The sequence below is a fragment of the Aristolochia californica genome, unplaced genomic scaffold (genome assembly GCF_029961685.1).
Source record: "Aristolochia californica isolate CCGP_79_NKW_82.1479 unplaced genomic scaffold, dmAriCali1.0.hap1 SCAF_8, whole genome shotgun sequence".
NCBI lineage: Eukaryota > Viridiplantae > Streptophyta > Magnoliopsida > Piperales > Aristolochiaceae > Aristolochia > Aristolochia californica.
Window position 1 is genome coordinate 3,922,198 of NW_027182279.1, and position 24,570 is coordinate 3,946,767.

The following is a 24,570-nucleotide window of genomic DNA, read 5'->3' on the forward strand; positions in this document are numbered from 1 at the left end:
ACCAATGATCGATCGAACCAATCTGAATTTGGGATTTTGGCGGGTTAGGAGAGGATTAAACTCAACCCTTCTATAATGCATGAGTTCTTTTGTTTAGACTCAACCTGATTGAGACAATTTGAGTTGGAATTTCAAGGACCTAGACTTGAAGCACCTTCCAATCCAAGTTGGGGTGACTCAGCGAGTTGAAAGATCCTTGGTTGTGGGCAGATTTTATATTTGTCAATATATTAAATGTGGAGGCTACTAATGTCATTTTAAACCATCCATGGATGCGAGTGGTAGTTGCCACGAGAGGTAGTTGCAGCTGCCGCCCAAACAGAGCCTCGTCGCCAGCTCAAATCTCGGCCGAATATAAAGACGCTTGCGCCCCTCTCAACACTCATCATCACTCTCAGCAGCAATGGCGCCGGCGACGCCCTTTCTTCCGACGCTCACAGAGGAGAAGACACTCCGGGAGAGCTTCATCAGAGACGCGGACGAGCGGCCCAAGGTCGCCTACAACGAGTTCAGCGACCAAATTCCGGTGATTTCTCTGGCGGAGATTGACTCACCCGACGGCCGCGAGGCGGTCTGCAAGAAGATCGTCGAAGCCTGTGAAGACTGGGGGATATTTCAAGTCGTGGACCACAGCGTCGATCTCGATCTCGTCTCTCGAATTACAAACCTCGCCCGTGAATTCTTCGCCCTCCCGCCGGCGGAGAAGCTACGGTTCGACATGTCCGGCGGCAAGAAGGGCGGCTTCATCGTCTCCAGCCACCTCCAGGTACGTCCTGCTCTTCTCACTGCCTTCACAATAATAATTACAGCAGGAATAGTCTCTCATAGTACTCTGCCCCGTTCTTATGCCCGGAGAGGCATCGACGTCCATGGTTTACAACTCTCGTACTTTTTCTGTTCTGCTGCCAGGGAGAAGCGGTACAGGACTGGAGGGAAATTGTGACGTACTTCTCTTACCCCATTAAGTCCCGCGATTATTCGCGGTGGCCGGACAAGCCCGACGGATGGAAGGAAGTCGTTGAAGAGTATAGCGAGAAGCTGATGAACCTGGCGTGTAAGCTGCTGGAAGTGTTGTCGGAAGCCATGGGCTTGGAGAAGGAAGCTCTAACGAATGCCTGCGTCGACATGGACCAGAAGGTAGTGATCAATTTCTACCCGAAATGCCCCCAGCCGGATCTCACCCTAGGCCTCAAACGCCATACCGACCCCGGCACCATCACCCTTCTCTTCCAGGACCAGGTCGGCGGCCTCCAGGCTACCCGCGACGACGGCAAGACTTGGATCACCGTACAGCCTGTTGAAGGCGCCTTCGTCGTCAACCTTGGCGACCATGGCCATGTGGGTTTCTGATCACGCGTACGGCTTACTCCTCACTTCCTTTTCTGAGCGATCATCAGTAATTTACATGTCGTTTTCATGGATATTAATTGCAGTACCTTAGCAACGGGAGGTTCAAGAACGCAGACCACCAGGCGGTGGTGAACTCGAACTACAGCCGCCTTTCGATCGCCACGTTCCAGAACCCGGCGCCGGAGGCGATAGTGTACCCGCTGAAGATCTCAGAAGGAGAGAAGCCAATAATGGAAGAGCCGATCACATTCGCGGAGATGTACAGGAGGAAGATGAGTCGGGATCTCGAGCTTGCGAGGTTGAAGAAGCTGACAAAGGAGCAACAAGAGCAGAAGCTGTCAGACGTTGATAAGACCAAGATCGGAACTCAGGCGAAGGGGCTGGAAGAGATTCTAGCTTAAAAAGAGTTGAAAAACACCCATGATCAGTTGATCTTAATTAGCTCTTTTTAGCTAGGTCATGGCAGTCGACTTTTGCGTTAATGGATTTGCTGAATAAATTTGGTTGTTAAGACGTACCGAGCAGAATGTGATGTTTAACCTGAAAAAGATCGGTGAAGATCATGTCGAGCAGAATAAAAAACCAGAGTTTTCGGTCGACTTACCTGCTGGGCTCAGATGTTCTGAAAAGAGGCTTCGTCATGCCTCTCAAACCAATTAGCTGATTTGCAGTCCGGCAAACTCAGGCGATGACCTTGAGTGAGAGAGACAGAGTGCTCCTCTCACATGGCCTCTGCATATCGGGACGAACCCGTTGCATCTCAGGCATGGGTTAGAAGAACGTAGGAACATTTAGGTATTTTTACCCAACTTTTTCAACATAATATAAAGGGTTTTTTTACCAAATTACCCATTTTTAAAAACTTATTTCGAAAAATGGCGTTACTTTGAACTTATTTTGAAAAATACCCAACTTTGATCAGTTCACTATACATGTGTACAGTCAAAGCTTAGTCAAAGGTGACACATAAGCTTTGACTGATTACATATTGCCACATCATCAACACTACGTGAGTAGATAGACACATCGACTGCCACATTACTATTCCTACAAGTCATCTCCAGGTAAGATGTTATGTCATTATCTATTAACACTTCTTGCCCTGTCATCTTGCGCCACGTATACCCTCATTGCTTCTTCTTTTTTTGTTCTATTTCTCGTCGATCGATCTTTCTCCTCTCCTCTGCTCTCGTCTCCTCTTGCCCCCTCTCCTCTCGCTCTCTCGTTGTGCCAGCTGTCACCGCTCGGCCTGCCCTCGCCCTTGACGCCCCCTCTCAACCGTCCTCTCTTCCTCTCAACTCAGACTTCGTCTCAGCCACATCTCTCACTCTTCTTATTCGTTCCCCTCTGTTCATCCTCTTGCCGCCCCTTTCTCAAAACCGAAGCCTATCATTTCATCTCCTCGCCGCCCCCTCTCTCAAAACCGAACCCTATAATTTCACTCTCTCGTCGCCCCTTCTCTCAAAACCGAAGCCTATCATTTCATCTCCTCGCCGCCCCCTCTCTCAAAACCGAACCCTATAATTTCACTCTCTCGTCGCCCCTTCTCTCAAAACTGAAGCCCTATTCACCCTCCAAACCCGAATTTGAATTTTAGAAGCCGATTTAGCAGGGTGATTTTTTAGGGCTTTTGTTAATTGAATCTAATTATTGTGTTTAATTATGATGTTGATTTGAATATAGGTGTTTAAAACTGTATTGATTTTTTTTGTGATTTACATTTCTGATTTTATGTTAATGAAATTTCTGTCAATTGCAAATAATTTATAATTATAGTAAAGTTTAATTGAAACTTGATTGAATTTCCCTCCCCGTATTTATTAATTTTCTATATTTTAGTTGATGGATTCCTATGCCATTGAATGTTGTATTTTCTGAAGTTGCTAGTTTAATTTTAGTAAATTTAGTTTAATTTTCTGATTTATGAAGTTGTTGTTTACTCTATTGAGATAAGATTTACAAGATTTTTAGTTGCTAGTTGTTGTTAAATAAATTTGAAGTGCCATGGAAAGATCATGCCGTGTGGTGAGGAGATTTGGGTGTTATAGTATCCATCATGTTTTCTTGTGTTTGCCCTAGTTACTAGGATGGGTACTAAGTCTGATTAAGAGTAGGTTGAGTCTAGTTCAAACTAGGCTGTCGCCTGTACGGGCATTCATTAGGCAACGAAACCCGACCCCCATCACTGATGAGGTATGGTTCGTAGTGACTGTGAAGTCATGTGGGACTCTACCAGGGTTGTTCGATAAATTTGGACTTAGGTGTGTTTTTGCATTGTTAGGACTAGTCATCTGCTATAGAATTAGTTCGATTAATTTTTAAATGTTGTAGAATGTTGTTGAATAGTTTTGATGTGCTATAGAATGATTTTGCCATGTGGTGAAGAGATTCGGGTGTTATAAATAACCACTACATGGTATTTTTTTTGTTTATGTTTTATTGAGTTTCCATGTGTCCCTAGAGATGGGTAGAGAGTCTGATTAAGAATAGGTTGGGTAATGAAGGGTGGGTTGTGTCCAGTTCAAAATAGGCTGAGTCGCCTGCAGGAGCGTCCATTAGCCAACGAAACCTGACCCCCATCACTGATGAGGTACGATTTGTAGTGACTGCCAAGTCATATGGGGCTCTACTAGGGGTGTTCGGTGAATTTGGACTTAGCTGTGTTTTTGAATTGTTAGGATTAGTCATAAAAATTAGAACTTAGATAATTTTTTGCATAAATAAACTCTTACTAATGTATGTAGATTTTATAGATAATATGGCGTCAGTTGTTCGGTTCTTCTGTCGATACAATGGAAAATTGAAGAAGTCTAGATATTTTGATAGTTATGATGGAGGTCAATCACGAATGAAAAGGATTGCAGTTTTGACTAAGTTTAGTGAGTTCTTAGTAATGATGTACGGAGTCACGGGTTGGGATGGTGATACTCATCCAATGATTATTAAGCCCAAAGTTTCATTTTCTGACGGGGATTTTTATTATCATAAATGTGGAACATGATCATGGCTTGACTAAATTATTTGAGATCGCTTCATTTCAACATATAAAGTACTTAGTTGAATGCATTAAGGTTTGTTTTTCCTCCTTTCATGTAGGTTCAAGATTTGATCTCCCTATATGGAAATAATCAATCAAAAGCTCGGATGGGTCCTCCAAATCCGTTTGTTGAACTTGTCTAACAGGAAAGAGTTTGGCAGAAGACCTTTCCGATCAATTGGAAAATGACTCACTTGACCTCCTAGACCGACAAAAGACAAGAGCAGCTCTTGGGTCATCAGTGCAACTCAAGCGAAAACTGGATGTGGATAATGATTTGGAGATGGATTATGATGGGTGTTAAGTAAATTCATGAGGATGTTAGACCTAAGCAGCGAGAGAGCACCAATTTAGGTCATGATACAGAAGCTAGAAGCCAGACCAGTAATTATAGATTTAATTTGACTACAAAGTCCTTGTTGGAAGGAAGGAAGAGGCAGAAAACATGAATTTTTATATTCTTTTACATTTTGATGTAAAATCATTTATTAATATATGAATTTCTTTTACATCCATCCTTGCTTATTATTGTAAATATAAGCTAATAAAATGTGTACTAATAAATTTGCTTTTTAAACTCTAAAAATATATATTTTTAATTAATAATAATTTTTTTCAATGAATAAATATTTTAAATCGAAAATAAAAAGTATTAAATAAGTAAGAGTAAGATTTATAATTAATTAATATACTAATTTTATATTCTATTATTTTAAATATAAGGTAAAAAAAATGTGTATCTATAAATTTGATTTTTAAATTCTAAAGTAAAAAATTTAATAATTTTTTTAATTAAAAAATAATTTAAATCGATAATAAAATGTGTTAAATAAGTAAGAGTAAGATTTTTTAATTAATTAGTATATTTATTTATTTTTAATTATTTTAAATATAAGCTAATAAAAATTGTATCGATAAATTTGAAAAAAATGTACTGATAAATTTGATTTTTAAACACAAAATTAAAATTTTCAAAATTTTTAATTAAAAACTATTTTCAATCGATACTAAAAAGGTGTTAAATAGGTAAGAGTAAGATTTTTTAATAACATATTATTTTTAATATAAGGTAATAAAAAGTGTATTGATACATTTATTTTTTAAACTCTAAAATAAAATTTTCATATTTTTTCAATTAATAAATATTTTAAATTGATAATAAAAGGTGTTGTAAGATGTTTAATTAATTAATATATTTTTAAATAATTTATTATTTTATAAATAAGGTGATAAAAAGTGTACTTTTAAACTCTAAAATAACATTTTTATTAATTTTTTCAATTTATAAATATTTTAAATCGATTATATGTTAGTAAGATTTGTAATTAATTAGTATACTTATTTTATTTTTTATTTTTAAAATATAAAGTAATATAAAGTCTAACAATAAATTTTATTTTTAAACTCTAATATAGTATTGTCAAATATTTTTAATTATTATATATTTTTTTTAATTTTTTATTATAATTTATTATTTTAAATATAAGGTAATAAAAAGCAGAAATTTGATTTTTAAAATCAATTTTTTTTATTCAAATTTGTTGTCATTTAATGATGTGGCATCTTATTTGGCTACTGATGGGTCAAAATTGTGACGTGGTAGTCGATGTGTCTATCTACTTAAGCAGTGTTGATGACATGCGACACGTAATCTGTCAAAGCTTACATGTCATCTTTGACTGTACATATGTACAGTGGATCGGTCAAAGTTGGTATTTTTCAAAATAAGTTCAAAGTGACGTTATTTATCAAAATAAGTTCAAAATGACGTTATTTATCGAAATAAGTTTTTTAAAATGGGTAATTTGGTAAAAAAAACCTTTAGATAAATGACCAACTTGTGAACTTATCTAGGAAATACTAAACTTTGACTGATCAACTGAACACATGTATAATCAAAAGTGACACGTAAACTTTAAGTGATCACGTGTCACCATGTCAACATGACACATCAGCACTCGGAGAGTCGAACAACACAATATCTTCCAGACACAACATCACCCATGTAGGATGCCGGGTCATTAAATGAGACAAAATCCTTCAGTTTAACATACAATAGGTAAGAGTAAGATTTTTAATTAATTAGTATACATATTTTATTTTTATTATTTTAAATTTAAAGTAATAAAAAGTGTACAAATAAAATTTATTTTAAAACTCTAATATAAAATTTTCATATTTTTTAATTAATAGATATTTTAAATCGATAATAAATGGTGTTAAATAGGTAAGAGTAAGATTTTTTAAATAATTAGTATATATTTAATAATTTATTATTTTAAATATTAGGTATTAAAAAGTATATCTATAAATTTGATTTTTAAACTCGAAAATAATTTTTTCGAACACTTTTTCAATTGATAAATAATTTAAATGGATGATAAAAGGTGCTACATGGATGATGACGTGGTTTGCCATGTTATATTTTAAACTAAGGGTTTTTGTGTCATTTACTGGTGTGGCATCTTACATGAGTGTTGACGTGTCTATAAGATGAGGTGTCATTCGACTCAACGAGTGCTGATGTGTCATGATGATATGTCACACATAATCGATCAAAACCTACGTTTAACTTTTGACTTTACACATGTGTAATGGACCAGTCAAAGTTGGGTATGTTTCTAAATGAGTTCAAAAGTTCATCATTTATCTAATTATGTTTAAAAAGTTGGGTAAAAACCTAAAAGTCTTAAGAGTGTAATTAGTCTTTTCCGGTTGGCGCAAATTATACTCTCATAAGGAGAAAGTCCTTGTTGATATTAAAACTCTTCTCTCACCATTAGGATAAAGACATCCCACCCTTTTGTAGGGATGTAGACCCTAAACTCTAAAACCTTGAATCTTAAAAACCTCTTTAAAATAGAGAGAGAGAGAGAGAGAGAGAGAGATTTGTCAACTACTAACAACCAAGAAAATTATCTTCATCATAAATGGGTATTGTGGTATGAACTATTCTTGGGATCTTTCTTCAATCCTTCAATATGCAGGAAGAGAGAGATTTGTCAACTACTAACAACCAAGAAAATTATCTTCATCATAAATGGGTATTGTGGTATGAACTATTCTTGGGATCTTTCTTCAATCCTTCAATATGCAGGAAGAGGAGGGAGGGGCCTTGAGCCTATAAACATGCAAAAAATTGGTAGAAAGAAAAGAGGACACTTGCTAAAAGTAGCACAAGACAATGCCTTCATGCCTCCATCTACTTAAAGTTTGAACAAATACAAGTTTTTCAAATTATATGATTAAATTTAAGATAAAATTTTGTAAAGAAAATCTAAATATAAGCACAAATCATTAAAGAATGGAAATATTTTTTGTACAAACTTGAAACATACTAGTTAGAGCTCTTTTATGATTTGATTTCTTGTTCGATTGGATGCGCCCGTTTGATATGGTCTGAGGATCTGAGCTCTCTGTAGGTGCTTACTTCAAATTGCTGTTAGGAGGCGGAATGCAGCGATGTTGTTGCCGACGTTTTGTTGGCTTTCCAGAATTTTTCTTCTGCCACTGCGCTAAAAGTTTCTGTACTTGTGCGGAAATTCAGAATCCTCTAAAGCTTTATCCAGGTTCTGTGCTTGATTCTCTCAAGTACACAATTCTTATCAAATTCTTTCACCAAAAAACAGGATCTATCAATCGGAGGAAAGCTAACTCATACTCACATGATTGTTACATCTCTTAAATTGTCTCTCTTTTTATCGAGCAATCCCCTAAATTTATATTGTAAATGTGGGATACAGATTCTGCTACTCTCATGTTCGATAAAATGCTTGAAAGGTATGTTGTTTCGTGGAACTCTGTCATTTGTGGATATTCCCATGTAGGTCACAATGATAGGGCTGTAAAATTGTACCTGGCTGCCTTGAGGGTTGCAGTTAAGCTCGATAAATTTACTTATGCTTGTGTATTAAGTGCCTGTGCTCAATCTGGGATCTGCAAGCTGGTAAGATGATCCATGGACTCATTGTTGTTGGTGGTTTTGGATTCCAAAATTTTGTGGTGAACTCATTCATATCTACTTGAAGTGTGGTAGGATTGATCAGGCAAGATTTCTGTTTGACAACATGGTGAGTAAGACACCGTTTCATGGAATTTTTTGATTTCTGCATATCTTTGGATTGGTTTAACTAAGGAAACATTCTGGGTTTTCACTCAGATGCTGCAAAGCAGATGGAATAAGAACACTTACGCTTTCAGTAGTGTTCTTAAGGGATGTTCGATTTCTGACAATGAAGAAAGTTTTGGAAAGATAATTCATGGAACGTGGATGTTGTGGGTGGTGCCATGCTCGACATGTAGGCAAGTGTTGGAGGGCTAAAAGATGCAATCAAAGTTTTCAAACTCATGTCTAATCAGAATCTAGTTCCATACACTCAACCTGTTCTAATACCACTTGGGATGCCTATTGTTCATTTCTCTTAAGATTTCTCAATGTGGGTCTGTCTCTTTCTTTTAATGAAATCTCGATTTCTCATTGATAAAAAAATGTAGAGAGATTCTCAATTAGGGAAGAAATGGCCCCTGTAGGCTTCCTTGGATTCACCTCTCTATCAACAGAGAACATCTTGTAAAGGCACTAAGAGACCTGAGTATGCTACCAGAATGTGAAGTAGAAATGAGACTCAAAGAGGAAACACAGCAAATGGATTCATATTACAGGCTAACTTGAAGTTAGAGATTTTTCTGTTAAATATGTTAGAAGACAAATCTATTCAAAACTATTCCTCTAGTGGCGTCTTTCCCATTGCTTTCAGGTGTACATTTGCTGCCTACATCCCTTGGGCTTGGCTGACTCTATTATTACTGAACTCTCAGCTCTGGTGCATGGCTTGAAGATATTCAAGAGCAGATTGAGAAGAATGGGCTTGACTGACTCTATTGTTGCCGAGCTTTTTCCCAATGGTTTTCACATGGATGTGCATGCCCCCCACTGTAGATCTCTCTTGAGATTTCCTCTTCTTAATGTTTATTCTGAAGTGCTATTCTTGATGTTTAAGGAATCTAACTAGGCAAATATTTATCTGATTTATAAAATCTTCTTGTGTTTATACTTTTACATTGTTGGATGAGAATGAGAATGGAAAAATCCTCCTTTCATGTGTCTCAACACCTTGCAAATCCTCCCCCATAATTGAAATTTCTCTCTTGCCAGTTGCATAACCTTTTCCTTTTCAAGTTTATTAAATCTATCATAAATGTAGCATATGGGAAAATGTAGTCTTAAGTGTCACATGGATGGGTCCACTATTAAAGGTGCCATGGCACTCTCTCATTTCATTCTTACATTATTCAAAGTTTGAACCATTAGATGTGAACTTTCAACTACTCCACATATTAGAGGGCCACCTCTCTCCAATACCTCTTTGTCCACTTATGTACACTATGTCAACATCTCATTGATATTAGGGTTTAGTTTTATTTTTGTATGAACAAATCATTATTTGTTATAGGATTATGCAAATATGATGCTTGAAAGAGTTTTTAGTAAGTTTTTAAATCCGAGTAAGATCCATGGTTCCACACGTTGTCGAATCGATTTATGATTTGGGTGAGTTAACAAAGTGGTTCTCCACCATTGTTTCCTATGGAGGCACAAATGCAAGAAAATTGGTGAAAAAGAATTTTTTTCCAATCTTAATATTTTTAATGAGAAAATTAGTCAAAGAAAAAATTAATTTTATGGCGACACAAACGGTCTCAGAGGTGAACTATGAAAAATTCAAATCGGACTCGATTTAAATTGTTTTACTCAAAACTCATTTTAATCTGCAAATTGCACTCTTTAACGAGTCAACTCGTGAATTTGGGTAAAATAAGAAAGAGATTAGTTTCTCATATGGGGTTATTTTAATTGTTAATGATGTCAAATTAATATTCAGGTTTAATTTGAAAGTGAGGGTATTTTGGGTTTTTCAAGTACCATAAAATTATCTCTATCACTTTCCAACGTCCCCACCAAAAAAGTGGGCCCCGTCATTTGTTGCTGGACATAATCACTTGCGCCACAAGGAAAGGGACGAAGGCATGAAAATTAAATTCATAAATCACCCATATCAGAGGCTCGTGAGACGCTTCCCTCGGCGTCCTCACTGTCTACCAAGAGAGCATCAAATAAAAACTTTTTTCTTCCCCCTCCCCTTTCATCTACGCGTCGTTAATGGCATACGGAAGCAGAAGAGAGTCCTCCATCTTCGATGCCTTCACCCTCTCTCCCCTCCCCTATCCAGTCCTCCTCATACTGGCCATCGTCCTCCTCCCTCTCTCCATCTCCTGGTCCTACTCCTACGAAGAAACTGCCGAAAGCGCCGAAGAAGGCTTCAACTGGGCACTCATAGCCTCCCCCATCGTCCTCCTCCTCGCCGTTCATTGGCTCTCTTCCTTCGATTCCACCCAGTTGTTCCGCTCTTCTGCCGCCGATAAGCGGAGGCAGACCCACCGCCGCCCCATGGAAGGTCCTCCGCCCTGGGGGGCCGCGCTGCTCATCGTTCTACTTCTCGTCATGATCTCCTTCCAATCTACCTTCCATGAAAAATGGTTTCCCTGATGTATATCCCTGCACCCTTTCTTAATATACTTGATCCGATCTCTCAATCTGCTTCTGGGTTAATCATTTCTCTTTTGGCTTTAATAATCTAAGAGGCCTTACATGTTGTGAATTTTATGGGTTTTAATTGTCATGTCATATAGATGATGAATTTTTACTGTCTAAATTCTGATCAGCCAGTGGAAGCAGAAATGTGCGTTTGTTATCTGTGTTCCTCAGATGTTTCCTTCACGATCTGATCATGATCATCTGATTATTCTTGAAGTTATAAGTGAAAATCGATTGACCTTTGGACTGAAAGTACTGAACAAGCATTTCTTTTATTTCTTTTCTCAAGGTGAATACTGAAGAATGTCCACCTGCAACTAATCATTCTGATATATCTTTAAAAAACTAGAAAGATCGTCTTCAAAGTGCCAAATATTTTATTTAAAATTAGAAGAAAGAACAACTTTTAACGTCTGGCCAGTTTTATTGCCTACCTTTCTGGTATTTTGTTAGCCACGTTCTGGAAACTGACCAGAAAAGGCGGCCCAACCACATTCATTTGGTCCGATTGGATTTCGATACATTCCGGTGAAGACACATGTGAATTGAAAAATATATTAAATTCCTCACCCATTGCTTCAAGCTAGGTCAAAGTTCTTCCTCTGAAATCAGATAATACGAAAGTTCTTCAAGCAAGGTAAGAAGCGGTAGCCGGTAGTTAATACTAGAGATTAGGGTTTCTCTGCTGTCACCCTTCCTGCCCTCGTCGTTCCGGAGTTCCAATTCCCGTGATACTCGTCGAATTCCTTCTTTTTCTAGCAAGAATCTCCCCTCTTCCAGCGAGTTTCATCTGTTTCTTCCCTTCGAGATTGTCTTCGTCGTTGGATCTGCACTGGCGCTGCTCTCCCATCCGACAACTAGATCCAAGCCATCCTCCGCCGCCGTCGTTGCAAGATTTCCTCCTCCTGCCCCCATTGTCTTCCTCGTCAACTGCTCTCGTCCTTCGTCAAATAGATGAAAACCTCATATCCCTTCAAATTTTGTAACTAAAGGTGAATAACATTTACTTAAATTGGGTTTAACTTAGATAATCCCTTTCATTAAGTAGCTATTAAGTAAAAATTTTAAATAAATTTTTTTATGCTTGATTTACAGCTTTGTTTTGATATACCACCAAATCACCAAATCTAATAAATATTAAGTAATGAATCGGATAAGATATGAATAATACATTATAATTCACATGAAATCTATATTATTTTTATATTTATTAATTGGTTACAGGAAAAATAATCAATAAATTTTAGTAATAATGAGTGATAAACCCTTAACTAATTAATATTATCACATTAAAAATGAAATAATAATGCTAATATCAAGCATTAATATGCTAATTATTATTACAATTTTTTAATTATTAATATAATATTTATCTTAATTATTACTATAAACAATAGTAAGGTCTTAAAAGATAAAGAAATTTAAGCTGTCATGTGCAACTAAAATAATTAACCCTAACTAAATGAATAATGAAGAGAAAATTATATATATGTTTATTTTATATGGCAATTATGAACATATAATTAATAAATTTATTAAATACTTAAAAAATATTGTCAATTTAATTAATTCATATATTATTATGTTTTACTCACAAATTTATGATCAATAAGACTCCTAAATTTCTACATAAAAACAATAATATTATAATAAAATGACAAAAAATAGTCAATAAAATTTAGCAATAATAACGATAAAATCTAAACTAATAAATATTACCACATTAAATATGTAACATAATGCAAATATCAAGCATTAATAAGTTACTTAAGATTAATAGACTACTATAACTATTATTATTATTAACTATATTAATAATTATTACTATGACAATTGTTTAAATTATTAATATTATTTAAAGTATAAAACTCTAATTAAAGTGATGAAAAAATAAAAATAATTAACCTTAAATAAATGAATAATAAAGAGCAAGTTATGTCTATGTTTATTTTATTTTTCAATTATGAACACATAATTAATATATTTGCTAAACAATTAAAAAAATAATGTTAATTTTATTAAAATATTAGTATATTTTAATTACACATTTATGATCAATAAGACTAATAAATTTCTACATAATAAAAATATAATATCATTGTAATAAAAAAAAGAACAATAATCAATAAAATTTAGTAGTAATAATTGATAAAGCCTGAATATTACCACATTAAATATGTAACAAGAATACTAATATCAAGCATTAATATGTTAATTACTATTGGTAGACTATTACTACCACTACTAATTGTTAGTAAAATTATTTTAATTATTAACAATTATGACTATTAGTAAAATAAAGTAAAATTTTAAAATCCTATTTTAATTTAAGTAGGAATGAACACAAGGTCAAATGGAAAGAGTCCTAAAATTACATTCGCTAACCATAAGTTTTTCATATTAAAATTATTATTAAGGTGTTTCTTTATCTCTATTATTTTGATATTCAAATTTTATAACATAAAGACGTAAAATAATGAAAGACCTCTCACATATTTTTCATTACATAGATTTGTCAAAATAACATATATTGGAACCAAAAGAAATGATCATCCTATCAAAAGTTTCAGTGTCTAAGAGCTTATTTTATACCATTTAAGGATTTGACTAACTTACACACTTTATTTTCTTGACTAGGAAATGCAAAACCATTTTGCAGCTCCATATAAATTTGTTAAAGAATAATCCCACATGGATTAGTTAGTACAAAGATTTTGAGTTGATTAGTTGGGAAAGAGTTCTCCTAAGTTGGCTAGTAATTTTGGGATAAGCCTTGGACCCAATTTAACATGGTCTCAAGCAAGTACTCATAACATTCGACCCAAATTATCCACGTGCCTATAGTTGAGAGAGAGTGTTAAGGAATAGTTCCACATGGATTAGTGAGATTAAAGATTTTAAGTTTATTAGTTGGTAGAAGAGGTTTCTTACGAGGCTAGTCATTTTGGGATAGGCCTTGGACCCAATTTAACATGGTATCAGTGCAAGTATTCGTATGTGGGCATTCCACCCAAAATATCCACGTCACACGTGAGGGCCTCCACCTAAATTATCCACGTGCCTACACATGAGGGCCTCCACCCAAATTATCCATGTGCCTACTCGTGAGGGGGAGTATTAAGGAATAATCCCACATGGATTAGTGAGTACAAAGATCTTGAGTTTATTAGTTGGGAAAGAGGTTTCCTAGGTTGGCTAGTCATTTTGGGATAGACCTTAGACCCAATTTAACAAAATTTCTTCTGCTAATTCGTCATTAAGAAAAGAGGTTTTAACATCCATTTGATGGATTTCAAGGTTATAAGATGGAACCAATGCAATAAGTACTTGAACAATCGTTATCTTAGTGACAAATAATAAGTATTGAAAAAGACAATTCCTTTTCTTTGATAAAACCTTCAACAATTAATCTAGCTTTGTACTTTTCTATGGGCTCATCAGTACGTTTCCTCCATTTGCATCCAATTGGTTTAAACCTTAGAGGTAAGTTTGTGGGATAGACCTTGGACCCAATTTAACATGGTACCAAAGTGAGTACTCGTATGTGGGCCTCCACCCAAATTATCCACGTACCTACACGTGAGGGATTCCATCCAAATTATCCATGTGCCTACACGTGAGGGTCACCACCCATATTATCCATGTGCCTACTCGTGAGGGGGAGTGTTAGGAATAGTCCTACATGGATTAGTGAGTACAAAGATCTTGAGTTTATTAGTTGGGAAAGAGGTTTCCTAGGTTAGCTAGTCATTTTGGGATTGACCTTGGACCCACTTTAACAAAATTTCTTCTACTAATTCGTCATTAAGAAAAGAGGCTTTAACATCCATTTGATGGATTTCAAGGTTATAAGATGGAACCAATGCAATAAGTATTTGAACTATCGTTATCTTAGTGACAAATAATAAGTATTGAAAGAGACAATTCCTTTTCTTTGATAAAACCTTCAACAATTAATCTAGCTTTGTACTTTTCTATGGGCTCATCAGTATGTTTCCTCCATTTGCATCCAATTGGTTTAAACCTTAGAGGTAAGTTTGTGGGATAGACCTTGGACCCAATTTAACATGGTACCAAAGTGAGTACTCGTATGTGGGCCTCCACCCAAATTATCCACGTGCCTACACATGAGGGATTCCATCCAAATTATCCATGTGCCTACACGTGAGGGCCACCACCCAAATTATCCATGTGCCTACTCGTGAGGGGGAGTGTTAGGAATAGTCCCATATGGATTAGTGAGTACAAAGATCTTGAGTTTATTAGTTGGGAAAGAGGTTTCCTAGGTTAGCTAGTCATTTTGGGATTGACCTTGGACCCACTTTAACAAAATTTCTTCTGCCCATGTATGGTGTGAAATATTAAATCTATTTCACATTTAATTGCTTCCTACCACAAGGATGCATCACTAGATTTCATGGCTTCAGTATGAGTCAATGGATCATCCGCTATAAGGAATGTATAAAAATCATCTCCACAGTTCTTTTCTATCCTAGGTCTCTTGCTCTGCCTAAGTTCAATTTTGTGGCACTATTTTGATATCCTCGTTATGATATCAAGAAGTTTCACCTTCTTCAAATTTCCACTTTTCTTTCATAGTTCTTCTTTGAATTTCTTTTCAATCCTAGGTCTCTTGCTCTGCCTAAGTTCAATTTTGTGGCACTATTTTGATATCCTTATTATGTTATCTAGAAGTTTCACCTACTTCAAATTTTCTCTTTTCTTTCATAGGAAACACATTTTCAAAAAACATAGCATAATCAAATTCTTTAATCGTATTTATAGAAATTCCAGGTAAATTTGAATGTATCACTAAGAACCGATCTAAATTATTTTTTTACATATCCTATGAAAGATGCATCTTAAATTTTAGGACTCATCATCTTGTTAAGTTAGTTTTAAATATAGAAAGACAATCACAAACTTTAAATTACTAAAGACTACGTCTTCTATACCACCCTAACACTTATGGTATTTTTTATTATCCTTGTATGAAATATGATTGAGTATTTTATATGCTAAAAGTAAATTTAGAAAGACAATCACAGACTTTAAAGTACTAAAGACTACGTCTTCTATACCACCCTAACTCTTATGGTATTTTTTTATTATCCTTGTATGAAATATGATTAAGTATTTTATATGCTAAAATTAAAGCTTCTACCTACAAAATCTTGGGAAGACCAGAAAATAGAGTTAATCATGTCTAAAAATATTTTATTTTTTATTTTATCAACTCCATTGGACTAAGGAGTTGTAGTCTCATGAATGATGCCATGTTCCTCATAGAATTTTTCAAATTCTATAAAATTATATTCTTCTCCTCTATCTGACTTAAGTCTTTTTTTTTTATATTTTGGTTTTTATTTTCAATTTTTGGTTTATAAATTTTAAAATTTCCTAACGCTTCATCTTCAATCTTGATTAAATACACGTAGCAGTATTTTGACATATCATCTATAAAGGTAATAAAATATTTTTTTCTCCTTTGGTCATAACACCATCCATCTCATAGATGTCACTGGGTATGAGCTCTAGTATGGTAAAAACTCTACTTGTTAACTTAAATGGGTTTCTAGGTTGTTTCGATTCTTCATTCTCACATTATTTTTTAAATCTAAATTAGTTTTGGGTATTAAGTCTAAGTTCATCATTCTTTTTAGAGTATTCATATTATGTGTGAAAGTCTATTGTGCCATAACTCAAAAGAATCGTATAACATGACATAAGATGAAATTTTATTCTCATTAATACTCTTAGAAAAAAATATATTTAATTTAAATAATCCATGCAAAACATAACCCTTCCCTACAAAAGACCCACCCTTAGTAATTACAACCTTATTTGACTCAAACACTAATTTATAGCTTAGTTGACTCAAAAGGAAACCACTAAGAAAATTCTTTCATACGTCCGGTATGTACTATATATTGTGGAGAGTAAGAGTGTCCCTGGATGTAAGCTTCAACTCTACTTCTCCTTTTTTGAGCACTTGCGAAACTGGAATTGCCCATTGTCACAGTTCTGCCTTTGACCTCTTGATAGGAAGAAAAAGAGGAAAAATCAAAACAAATATGCATAGTTGCTCCTTTGTCAATCTACCAATTAGATGGATTACATGTTTGATTTATCTCTAATATAGTTTTAGCTAACTTGTCATAAATTCCCGTTGAGCTAGTCCCAATTATCATATTCGCTTGAGGAGTTGTATTATCACCCTACATTTTCTATTCTCCTTTCCTATGTCTGCATTATTTACTGAAACTAAATTTTTATTTAGGTTTACTAGGTATTTCTTGGGTTTCTTCTTTGTTAAGTTAGTCTTCTTTTATTCTATCAAATTTACTTTTTCGCTACCTTTAGAACCATTATCCAAGTTTTTCTCTTGTAATTTCTAAGTTTTTTCAATTTGAATTGAAACCAACACTTCATCTAATGAGGGAAATTCTCTTATATGCTTTGTTTGGAGTTTGCAGTTTGACCATAATGGTGGAAGTTTTTCTATGAGAGTAGAAGTTTGAATTATATCATCTATAGCAATACTGTTGGCGACGATCTTAGTGATAATATTTTGAATCTCATGTGCTTGATCGTTCATTGATTTTCCATGTACCATTATGTATGTGGAATACTCTCCTATAAAAAACTATTATTCGGATTCAGTTTCTTGCTTGTACTGTGTCTCTAAAGTTTGACAAAAAACCTCTTACAGTTTTAACATCAGAGTATAGGTAATATAAACTATTGTCAAGCACTAATGATAAAGTTACGAAACAAATAATCATCCTTATCATATTTGTGTTTAAATCCTGATGTCCCTGGTTCATGGTCTTCAAAATTATTTACGGGAGTTCCATTCACGATGACACAAAACAACTCTAAAGTTGTTAGCCAATATTCCATTCTTTTCTACCATCTATTGAAATTCTTCCCATCATACGATTCGGGTTTTAGTGTTTTATTAATGAATTTTTGGATTTCCCCATTCTAATATCTTAGAGGTTTGAATATCTTTCAAATTTGTTGGAAAAAAAATAACTCACAAAAATGAATAACACTTAATCAACCCAAATAAACGTTGGTGTCAATGCATACTTTTTACTGAACCGCATCACCAATCACATTAATCAATAAACAATATCTCAAATAGGCCCAAGGCATATAATCACTGTCTTCAAAAGAGATTCACCTCCTTTAGTGCATTGGATGTTGGCAATCCCTCCCCAGGATACAATAGACATTTTTGCCCTCTTAGACATGCACAATACTAAGATGATCCTACACTCTATAGGACTTTTTATAACTGCTTGAACCGAATCAAATAGAGGGCTTTTGTCCCTTTCTCTCAAGAAGACGAAGAATGCTTATCTTCTCTTTCAAAAGCTCAAATTTTCTTATTCGTCTCTCTTTCGTATTCTGTAGGTATAAAGTTTTTTTATTTCAAAGTAAAAAAATCCACTCCTTAATCTCTAGATTAATTAGGCTATCTAAATCTCTAACTGCTTGATTTGATAGTTCATATCAACAACCTCAAATCTGGTTCAACTCTTGTATTATAAAATATCAATCTTTCCTAATTCCACATGTATCACACATATGACATGTGAAGCCCACATGCACACACGTGTGTGCATGCTTGATCCCGTGTGAGACAACACACACGTGCATGCATGGACGCCTCACCCAGGTGCATGTGTCTCACACAAGGTCAAATGGAAGGAGGCCTGAGGCTTATAAGCCCCCATGTCCCTATTGCACCAAGTAATATTGGAGTTAAAGCTTCTTAAGTGATTTTCACACACAAGCATGTTGCACTTTAATTAAAAAAAAAAAAAATGGACTTCCGTGTAATTATGGGACCCACCTCTAACCTAACAGGAAAAAAAAAAAAACAAGCACATACAGTCGATCATGACCAGGGGTGGGATTCAGACCTGAACGCCGCATTCATCGTTACAGAATCTCAGTTTCCGGTGAAGTGCAAGACCGCACACCAGTTCATGCTCCAGTTCTCCACGGCGTCCAATTTTTTCACTTGCCAATCAGTCAACAAGGAGGGTCGTCGTTTTCAGCACGTTGATCATCGGAAGCTCAGTGACAGAGATGCGAGCTCCGATTGCCATCTTAGATTCCATGTCTTTCCCACGGGTCCACCGGTGCCGGTGAAGAAGCAGAAGCTGCTGAAATTCGAAGACGTTTTCAAGTGTAGTCCCGGACGCTGGTTGGTAATAGGAGTGAAGTTGGATTTGAAGAAATCTTCTGTCTACTCTTTTCTTCTTCCTAGGAAAGATTACAGTTTTCTTCTTTCTTTATTTGTTTATAACGGCTTTAACTGTAAATGATCTCCAAAGGTTTTCTCATCTCTACCCCGACTTCTCTACCTTTAGTGGCCTCCATACCGAGTTAAAGATGCCGCCAATATCAACAGCGAGTAATGGTGGTGATTCTAGTAGTGTTCACAACTCATAAGATCGAGTACAACTTCTGTTTGTAGTATCTTTATATCATGAATTTCTCAATAAAAAACATAAATGAAACTCATGAACATACTTCTTTGGCGTCAATTTCGGGCATGAGGCGTCTATCATCTCTTACGAACAGAGTGAATGGTGTTGTCTCATTTATCGTAGTGACTCGTTGATGGCAACGTTCAGGCATACCCAAAGATTTTTATTAATCGTATAGTTAATGTTGTTTTTTAATCTCATTTCCAAGTCAAATTATCGAAAGTTTAAATGAATTTTAATGGTTCATTTTCAATACACTTTCAATATTCAAATTTCTAGATTTTTTTTGGGAATTTTATTAAATTACCCATTTTTAAACAAGTATTAACAAAAATAACCAACTTTTGAACTTAATATAAAAATACCCAACTTTGAACGGTCAACTACATATGTGTGCAGTCCAAGATGACACTTCAGTTTTGATTGCTTGTTTTTTCTAATGTAATTAATACCTTACATTCTAAGATATAATTTAATTTTATAAAATATTTAATTTTTTTTAAATCTTTTTTTTGGTACATATTTTATTACCTTCTTTTGTATAATAATAAAAAATAAAATTTGTATATTAATTAATTAAAAATCATATTATTACCTATTTAATAACTTTTATTATTATTTAAGATATTTATTAATTTAAAAATAATTTTTATTGTTAAAAATGTTATTTATTGGTTGCCTTTTATTATCTTCTATTTAATATAATAAATATAAAATTAGAAAATTTTATTTAACTAATATATAATTTTATGTTTATTATTATAAATAGAAGGTAATAAAGTGATTACCGACAAATAAGATTTTGAAAACTAAAATATTTTTTAAAATATTTTAAATTTTTAAAAATTAAAAAATCTTAAATCGATAAGGAAAGGTGTTAAATAGATTAGAATATGATATTTTCGTTAATTAATATTAAAAAAATTATATTTTATTAAAGTAAACAGAAGGGAATAAACCATGTACAAAAATAACATTTTTTAAAACTAAAAAATATATTTTTTAAAACTAAAAAATATATTTTTTAAAATTTTAAAAAATATCTTAAATCTATAATTAAATGCATTAAATAGATTAGAATATGATTTTTAATTAATTAATATTCAAATTAGACTTTTTATTATAAAAAAGTAGGTAATAAAATATGTACCAAAAATAATATTTTTAAAAACTAAATTAAAATTCTAAAAAATATTGTATTAAATTAAGTATTATCTTAAATCGATAATGTAAGTATTAATTACATTAGAAAATATTTTTTAAAATAATTAATAAATATATATTTTTATTTTTATTATATTAAATAGAAGGTAATGAAATGGGTAAGATTTTTTTAAAAAAAATTACTCTTTTTAAAATATTTTTAAATAAAAAAGAAATTAAATCAATAACAAAAAAGAAAATGAGAGGAAAAAAAGGTTTGCTGACGTACAATATTGACGTGGCAAGCTGATGATGTGTCATGATCACATAACATACACATGTTTGATGATGCGGCAATGCGATGATGTGTTAGGTGATGTGACCTTGATTCTTTCGGTGATTTTGATGATGTGGCAATGTGATGATGTGTCAGGTAATGTGACCTTTATTTTTTCGGTGTTGATGTGGTGTGATGACATGAACCGAATAAGCTGTCAAAGTTGACATATTTGTTAAAAAATAGCTACTTTAGTAAAATTCCCTTTGTGTTTTATTTTTAATTTTTTGGGTCCAATACCATTACTCGAACTTCCCTATCCTGAGGAGATTCAGACAAAGAGATTTCCAACTTAAAAATCCTAGACCAAAAATCTGAGCCACAGCTCGAGTCTAGTCCAATTACCTAGATATAAAGCTTCTTTCTCTCCATTAAAAGGGTATAGATAAAACATTTTGCTTAATTGTTACAACAAGAAGGATGTGGATCAAAATGTTCTCCAGAAAATGGAACCGAATCCCCCAAAAGAATTCACACGTATAATTTTATTGTTTGGTAGTAAAGAAGAGAATAAGTTAAACTTATCGTTTATGGATGCTAGCGGAAGAAATGGTTTGAGTCTGAGAATCATCGGGTCGTTTATAGCAGTTTCCTTGTGCTTCAGTGATCCTATTCCCTCTTGACTACCCTGATCATCAGTTTTGTCGCTGAACTGGTTCGGGATCATCAGTGACTACAAGCCAAACATTTTTCAAACGAAAGAAGTGAAAGCCAATAAATGCGCAAGAATATGGCGTCATTACAAAACCTGTCACGTTCTCCGGTAACCCACGTAGTTTATATACCTTCAATTACCAAAAGAAACACTACAGAAATGATAAGGATGACCTCCGTTCCTGTTTCTGAAAATTTTACTCCATTCCACTGAGCTCAACACAGATAAGAACTTGCTAAGTTTTTATACGTAAGACACGAAAACAAAGGGGGTCGCTATCCAAACCTATGATTAACATGATAATCAAATTACTCGGTCCGATCTCCAGAGGGGTCGAAACCACTTGGAGTGGAAGGACGACTGGTAAGAGATCATCACCAGCAGCAGCAACACTAGTAATCCGACGCCCCACGGCGAGCTCCCTGCGCGGTGGATCGAATTGTGGCCAGGCTTCGGGAGATGAATATCCAGTCGACCGTGGACAGACAGGTTACGTACGATCAAGATGAGAAGGACGGGGATGAGGAGGAAGAGGAAGTGGAAACTGGTGGTGGCCTGGCGGATCTGCTCTCTGTAGCTCATGTATTGGGAGAGGGAGAGGAAGAGGACGACGATGGCGAAGACGATTATGAGAGGGAAGGGAGGCGGGGACATGGAAGACAGAGTCTGGGCTCTCCAGCCTTGCTTCCATTCGGGTCCTCTGTGGTAAGGCAGAAACCAGGGCATGTCTGATCAGGGATCAAGTTGAAGGGATGAGAAGAGAGGGAGAGTGGTGGTTTGGTTTATGTAAGGGAAGAGTTGCAGATTCGTGGTGTGGGTGGGTATCCTGTCAGCTGTGGGTATATATGCCATCTGGAACCGACCTTCTTTTGTGTTTGGGAAGCTCTAGGGTTTTCCTTTTCAATCACTGAATTGCAAGGTTTGGAAAGGTGACTCAGAAAAGGATAAGAGATTTGATTCACTAGCTAATGCTTTTCTTAATTATATTCATGATTTGGTTTAGAAAATGAGAGAAATAGGGACGGAGCACTTATGTGCCTACTCTCCAACTCTTTTAATTTCTCTAAATCCAAATCCTTTTAACAAGTCCAAGATTTAGATGTGGGTTAATTTAATTAAATATTTAAAATCTTAATATATATAATTTAAATTTAAAGAGTATAAATTTTATGAAAATTATTTTTTTTAAAATAAAAAAAATATTAATTATATGTGTTGAATCAAACCAATGTTATCTAGTTTTGACTCTGCTAATGTCAAACCTGAACTCAACCTATTTATCAATCAATTTAGGTGGATAAACCCATTTAAAACTCGATCGAGTTTAAATCAAATTACAAAGTTAGGTTAAATTTGTTTCTCCTAGCTCTAAATATCACTTTGAGTTGCTTTTAATACTATAATACTTGAAGTCTAAAACTTCTTCAACAAATGCATTAGCAGCTTAGTTGTCTAATAATGCAATAAGTTGAATGGAAAGTATGTTTATGAAAATTGCACTATGGGTAATCAAATCTGTACAATAGTAAATGACAACTTATTGTAGTGTCATATGAGGTAGCATTATATTTACTAATAATTTATTAAAATCGAATTTAAATCTTCTTGCATTGACTTAATCGTAGCATTTTTGTAAGATTACTAATTGAGTATTTGATAAATTACTCTAACCCTAACCCTAAACCCTAACACCTATCTCTAACCCTAAACCTTTATTCTAATCCTCTAACTCTAACCCTAACCACAATCCTAATTCTTTGTTATATTATTTTCTATGTAATATTTATGATGCATTTTTTTGTGTCAATCATATTCTATGTTTCTATTCATGGTGCATATATATATATATATATATATATATATATATATTTAAGTTGATATGTTGAAGTGCTATGGAATGGTATCCATGTGCCAAGGAGAAAGGACCCTAATTTTCTTATGTTGGATGGATGAGGGGAAAGTAATAGGACCGTAATTTTGGCCGACCTTAATTCTACTAATAATACAAACATAATATTGTGAAGAATCAATGAATTTATACTTAAATGCTGATTAATTTTCATTGATTGAATGATTGACATGTTACATCTTGTTTACAACTTTTTGATACACTCAAAAGGAAGAAAATTTTACAACATCTACCTTATCTTTCCTTTAGAGTGTGTGAGTGTTATGGAAAGATATTGAAATTTGAATTATCCTTCCTCCCTCGAACCCTTGATTGTAGGATCTAAATTAATACCTCTAGATTGAGAAATTGTAGGATCTTGAATGGTTAGTAATGTTATTCTTGGAAGATATACTCTCTCCTTATCTTGTGGATGTTGTTGAATAGAAATCTTTTGTTGTGGGTCCCAAAATTAAGAGATCGTAGGACATCTTTGATGTTACAAAGGTGATGCACATGTACTGTTGTTCCTAGGCTTGCTGAGGTTGGTCCTTCTTGCATGGGTGTAGATGTTGGTTTGATGTTTGGCTTGCATGGCTTCATATCCCCCCTCAAGCTGAGTTGGGAGGCGCATGAAGGTTCAACTTGGTACCGAGAAGCTAGAGTTGAGTATGGAGAAGAGGTTTAGTCAAGATGTTTGCTAGTTGATCTGTGGTGGAGATATGATGTACATGAAGACACCCCACATCAACTTTTTCTCGATCAAAATGGTCATCAATTCTGTGTTTATTGTGAGAGTGAAAAAAAGGATTTTGAGATAAGTATGTTGAACTCAAATTATTATAAAGAAGGACCGGAGAATGAGAGGATTAAATTTGTAAGTCTTTGAGAAGGAGTTGAAGCCATTAATCCATGTGCTTTGGTTTTTGAATTAGAAATAGTTGGTTCCTTTTTTGCAGACCGTGAGATGAGGTTGATCCCTAAGAAGATAGCATATCCAGTTGTAGATTGTTTTGTAATTAACACCCAGCCTAATCAGCATCAAATACAACAATCAA

At 34.4% G+C, this 24,570-nt stretch overlaps 2 protein-coding genes across 2 annotated transcripts; both read left to right on the top strand.

The window, feature by feature from the left end:
• Positions 1 to 372: 372 nt before the first annotated feature.
• On the top strand, positions 373 to 1,861 carry LOC137938726 (naringenin,2-oxoglutarate 3-dioxygenase-like). The gene is made up of 3 exons (XM_068783744.1): positions 373 to 766; positions 910 to 1,338; positions 1,434 to 1,861. Exons 1-3 carry the CDS (start codon positions 404 to 406, stop codon positions 1,749 to 1,751), a joined length of 1,110 nt encoding a protein of 369 aa, XP_068639845.1. The 5' UTR covers positions 373 to 403; the 3' UTR covers positions 1,752 to 1,861.
• An 8,632-nt stretch (positions 1,862 to 10,493) lies between these two features.
• On the top strand, positions 10,494 to 11,225 carry LOC137939575 (uncharacterized). The gene has a single exon (XM_068784851.1). It carries the CDS (start codon positions 10,548 to 10,550, stop codon positions 10,932 to 10,934), a length of 387 nt encoding a protein of 128 aa, XP_068640952.1. The 5' UTR covers positions 10,494 to 10,547; the 3' UTR covers positions 10,935 to 11,225.
• The last annotated feature ends 13,345 nt before the right edge of the window (positions 11,226 to 24,570 follow it).

Excerpts from the sequence above, each read along its gene's own strand:
- LOC137938726 (XM_068783744.1), top strand. The coding sequence starts at position 404 with ATGGCGCCGGCGACGCCCTTTCTTCCGACGCTCACAGAGGAGAAGACA. Across the intron at positions 767-909 it reads TCGTCTCCAGCCACCTCCAG|GGAGAAGCGGTACAGGACTG; the intron begins GTACGTCCTGCT and ends TTCTGCTGCCAG. Across the intron at positions 1,339-1,433 it reads ACCTTGGCGACCATGGCCAT|TACCTTAGCAACGGGAGGTT; the intron begins GTGGGTTTCTGA and ends TATTAATTGCAG.
- LOC137939575 (XM_068784851.1), top strand. The coding sequence starts at position 10,548 with ATGGCATACGGAAGCAGAAGAGAGTCCTCCATCTTCGATGCCTTCACC.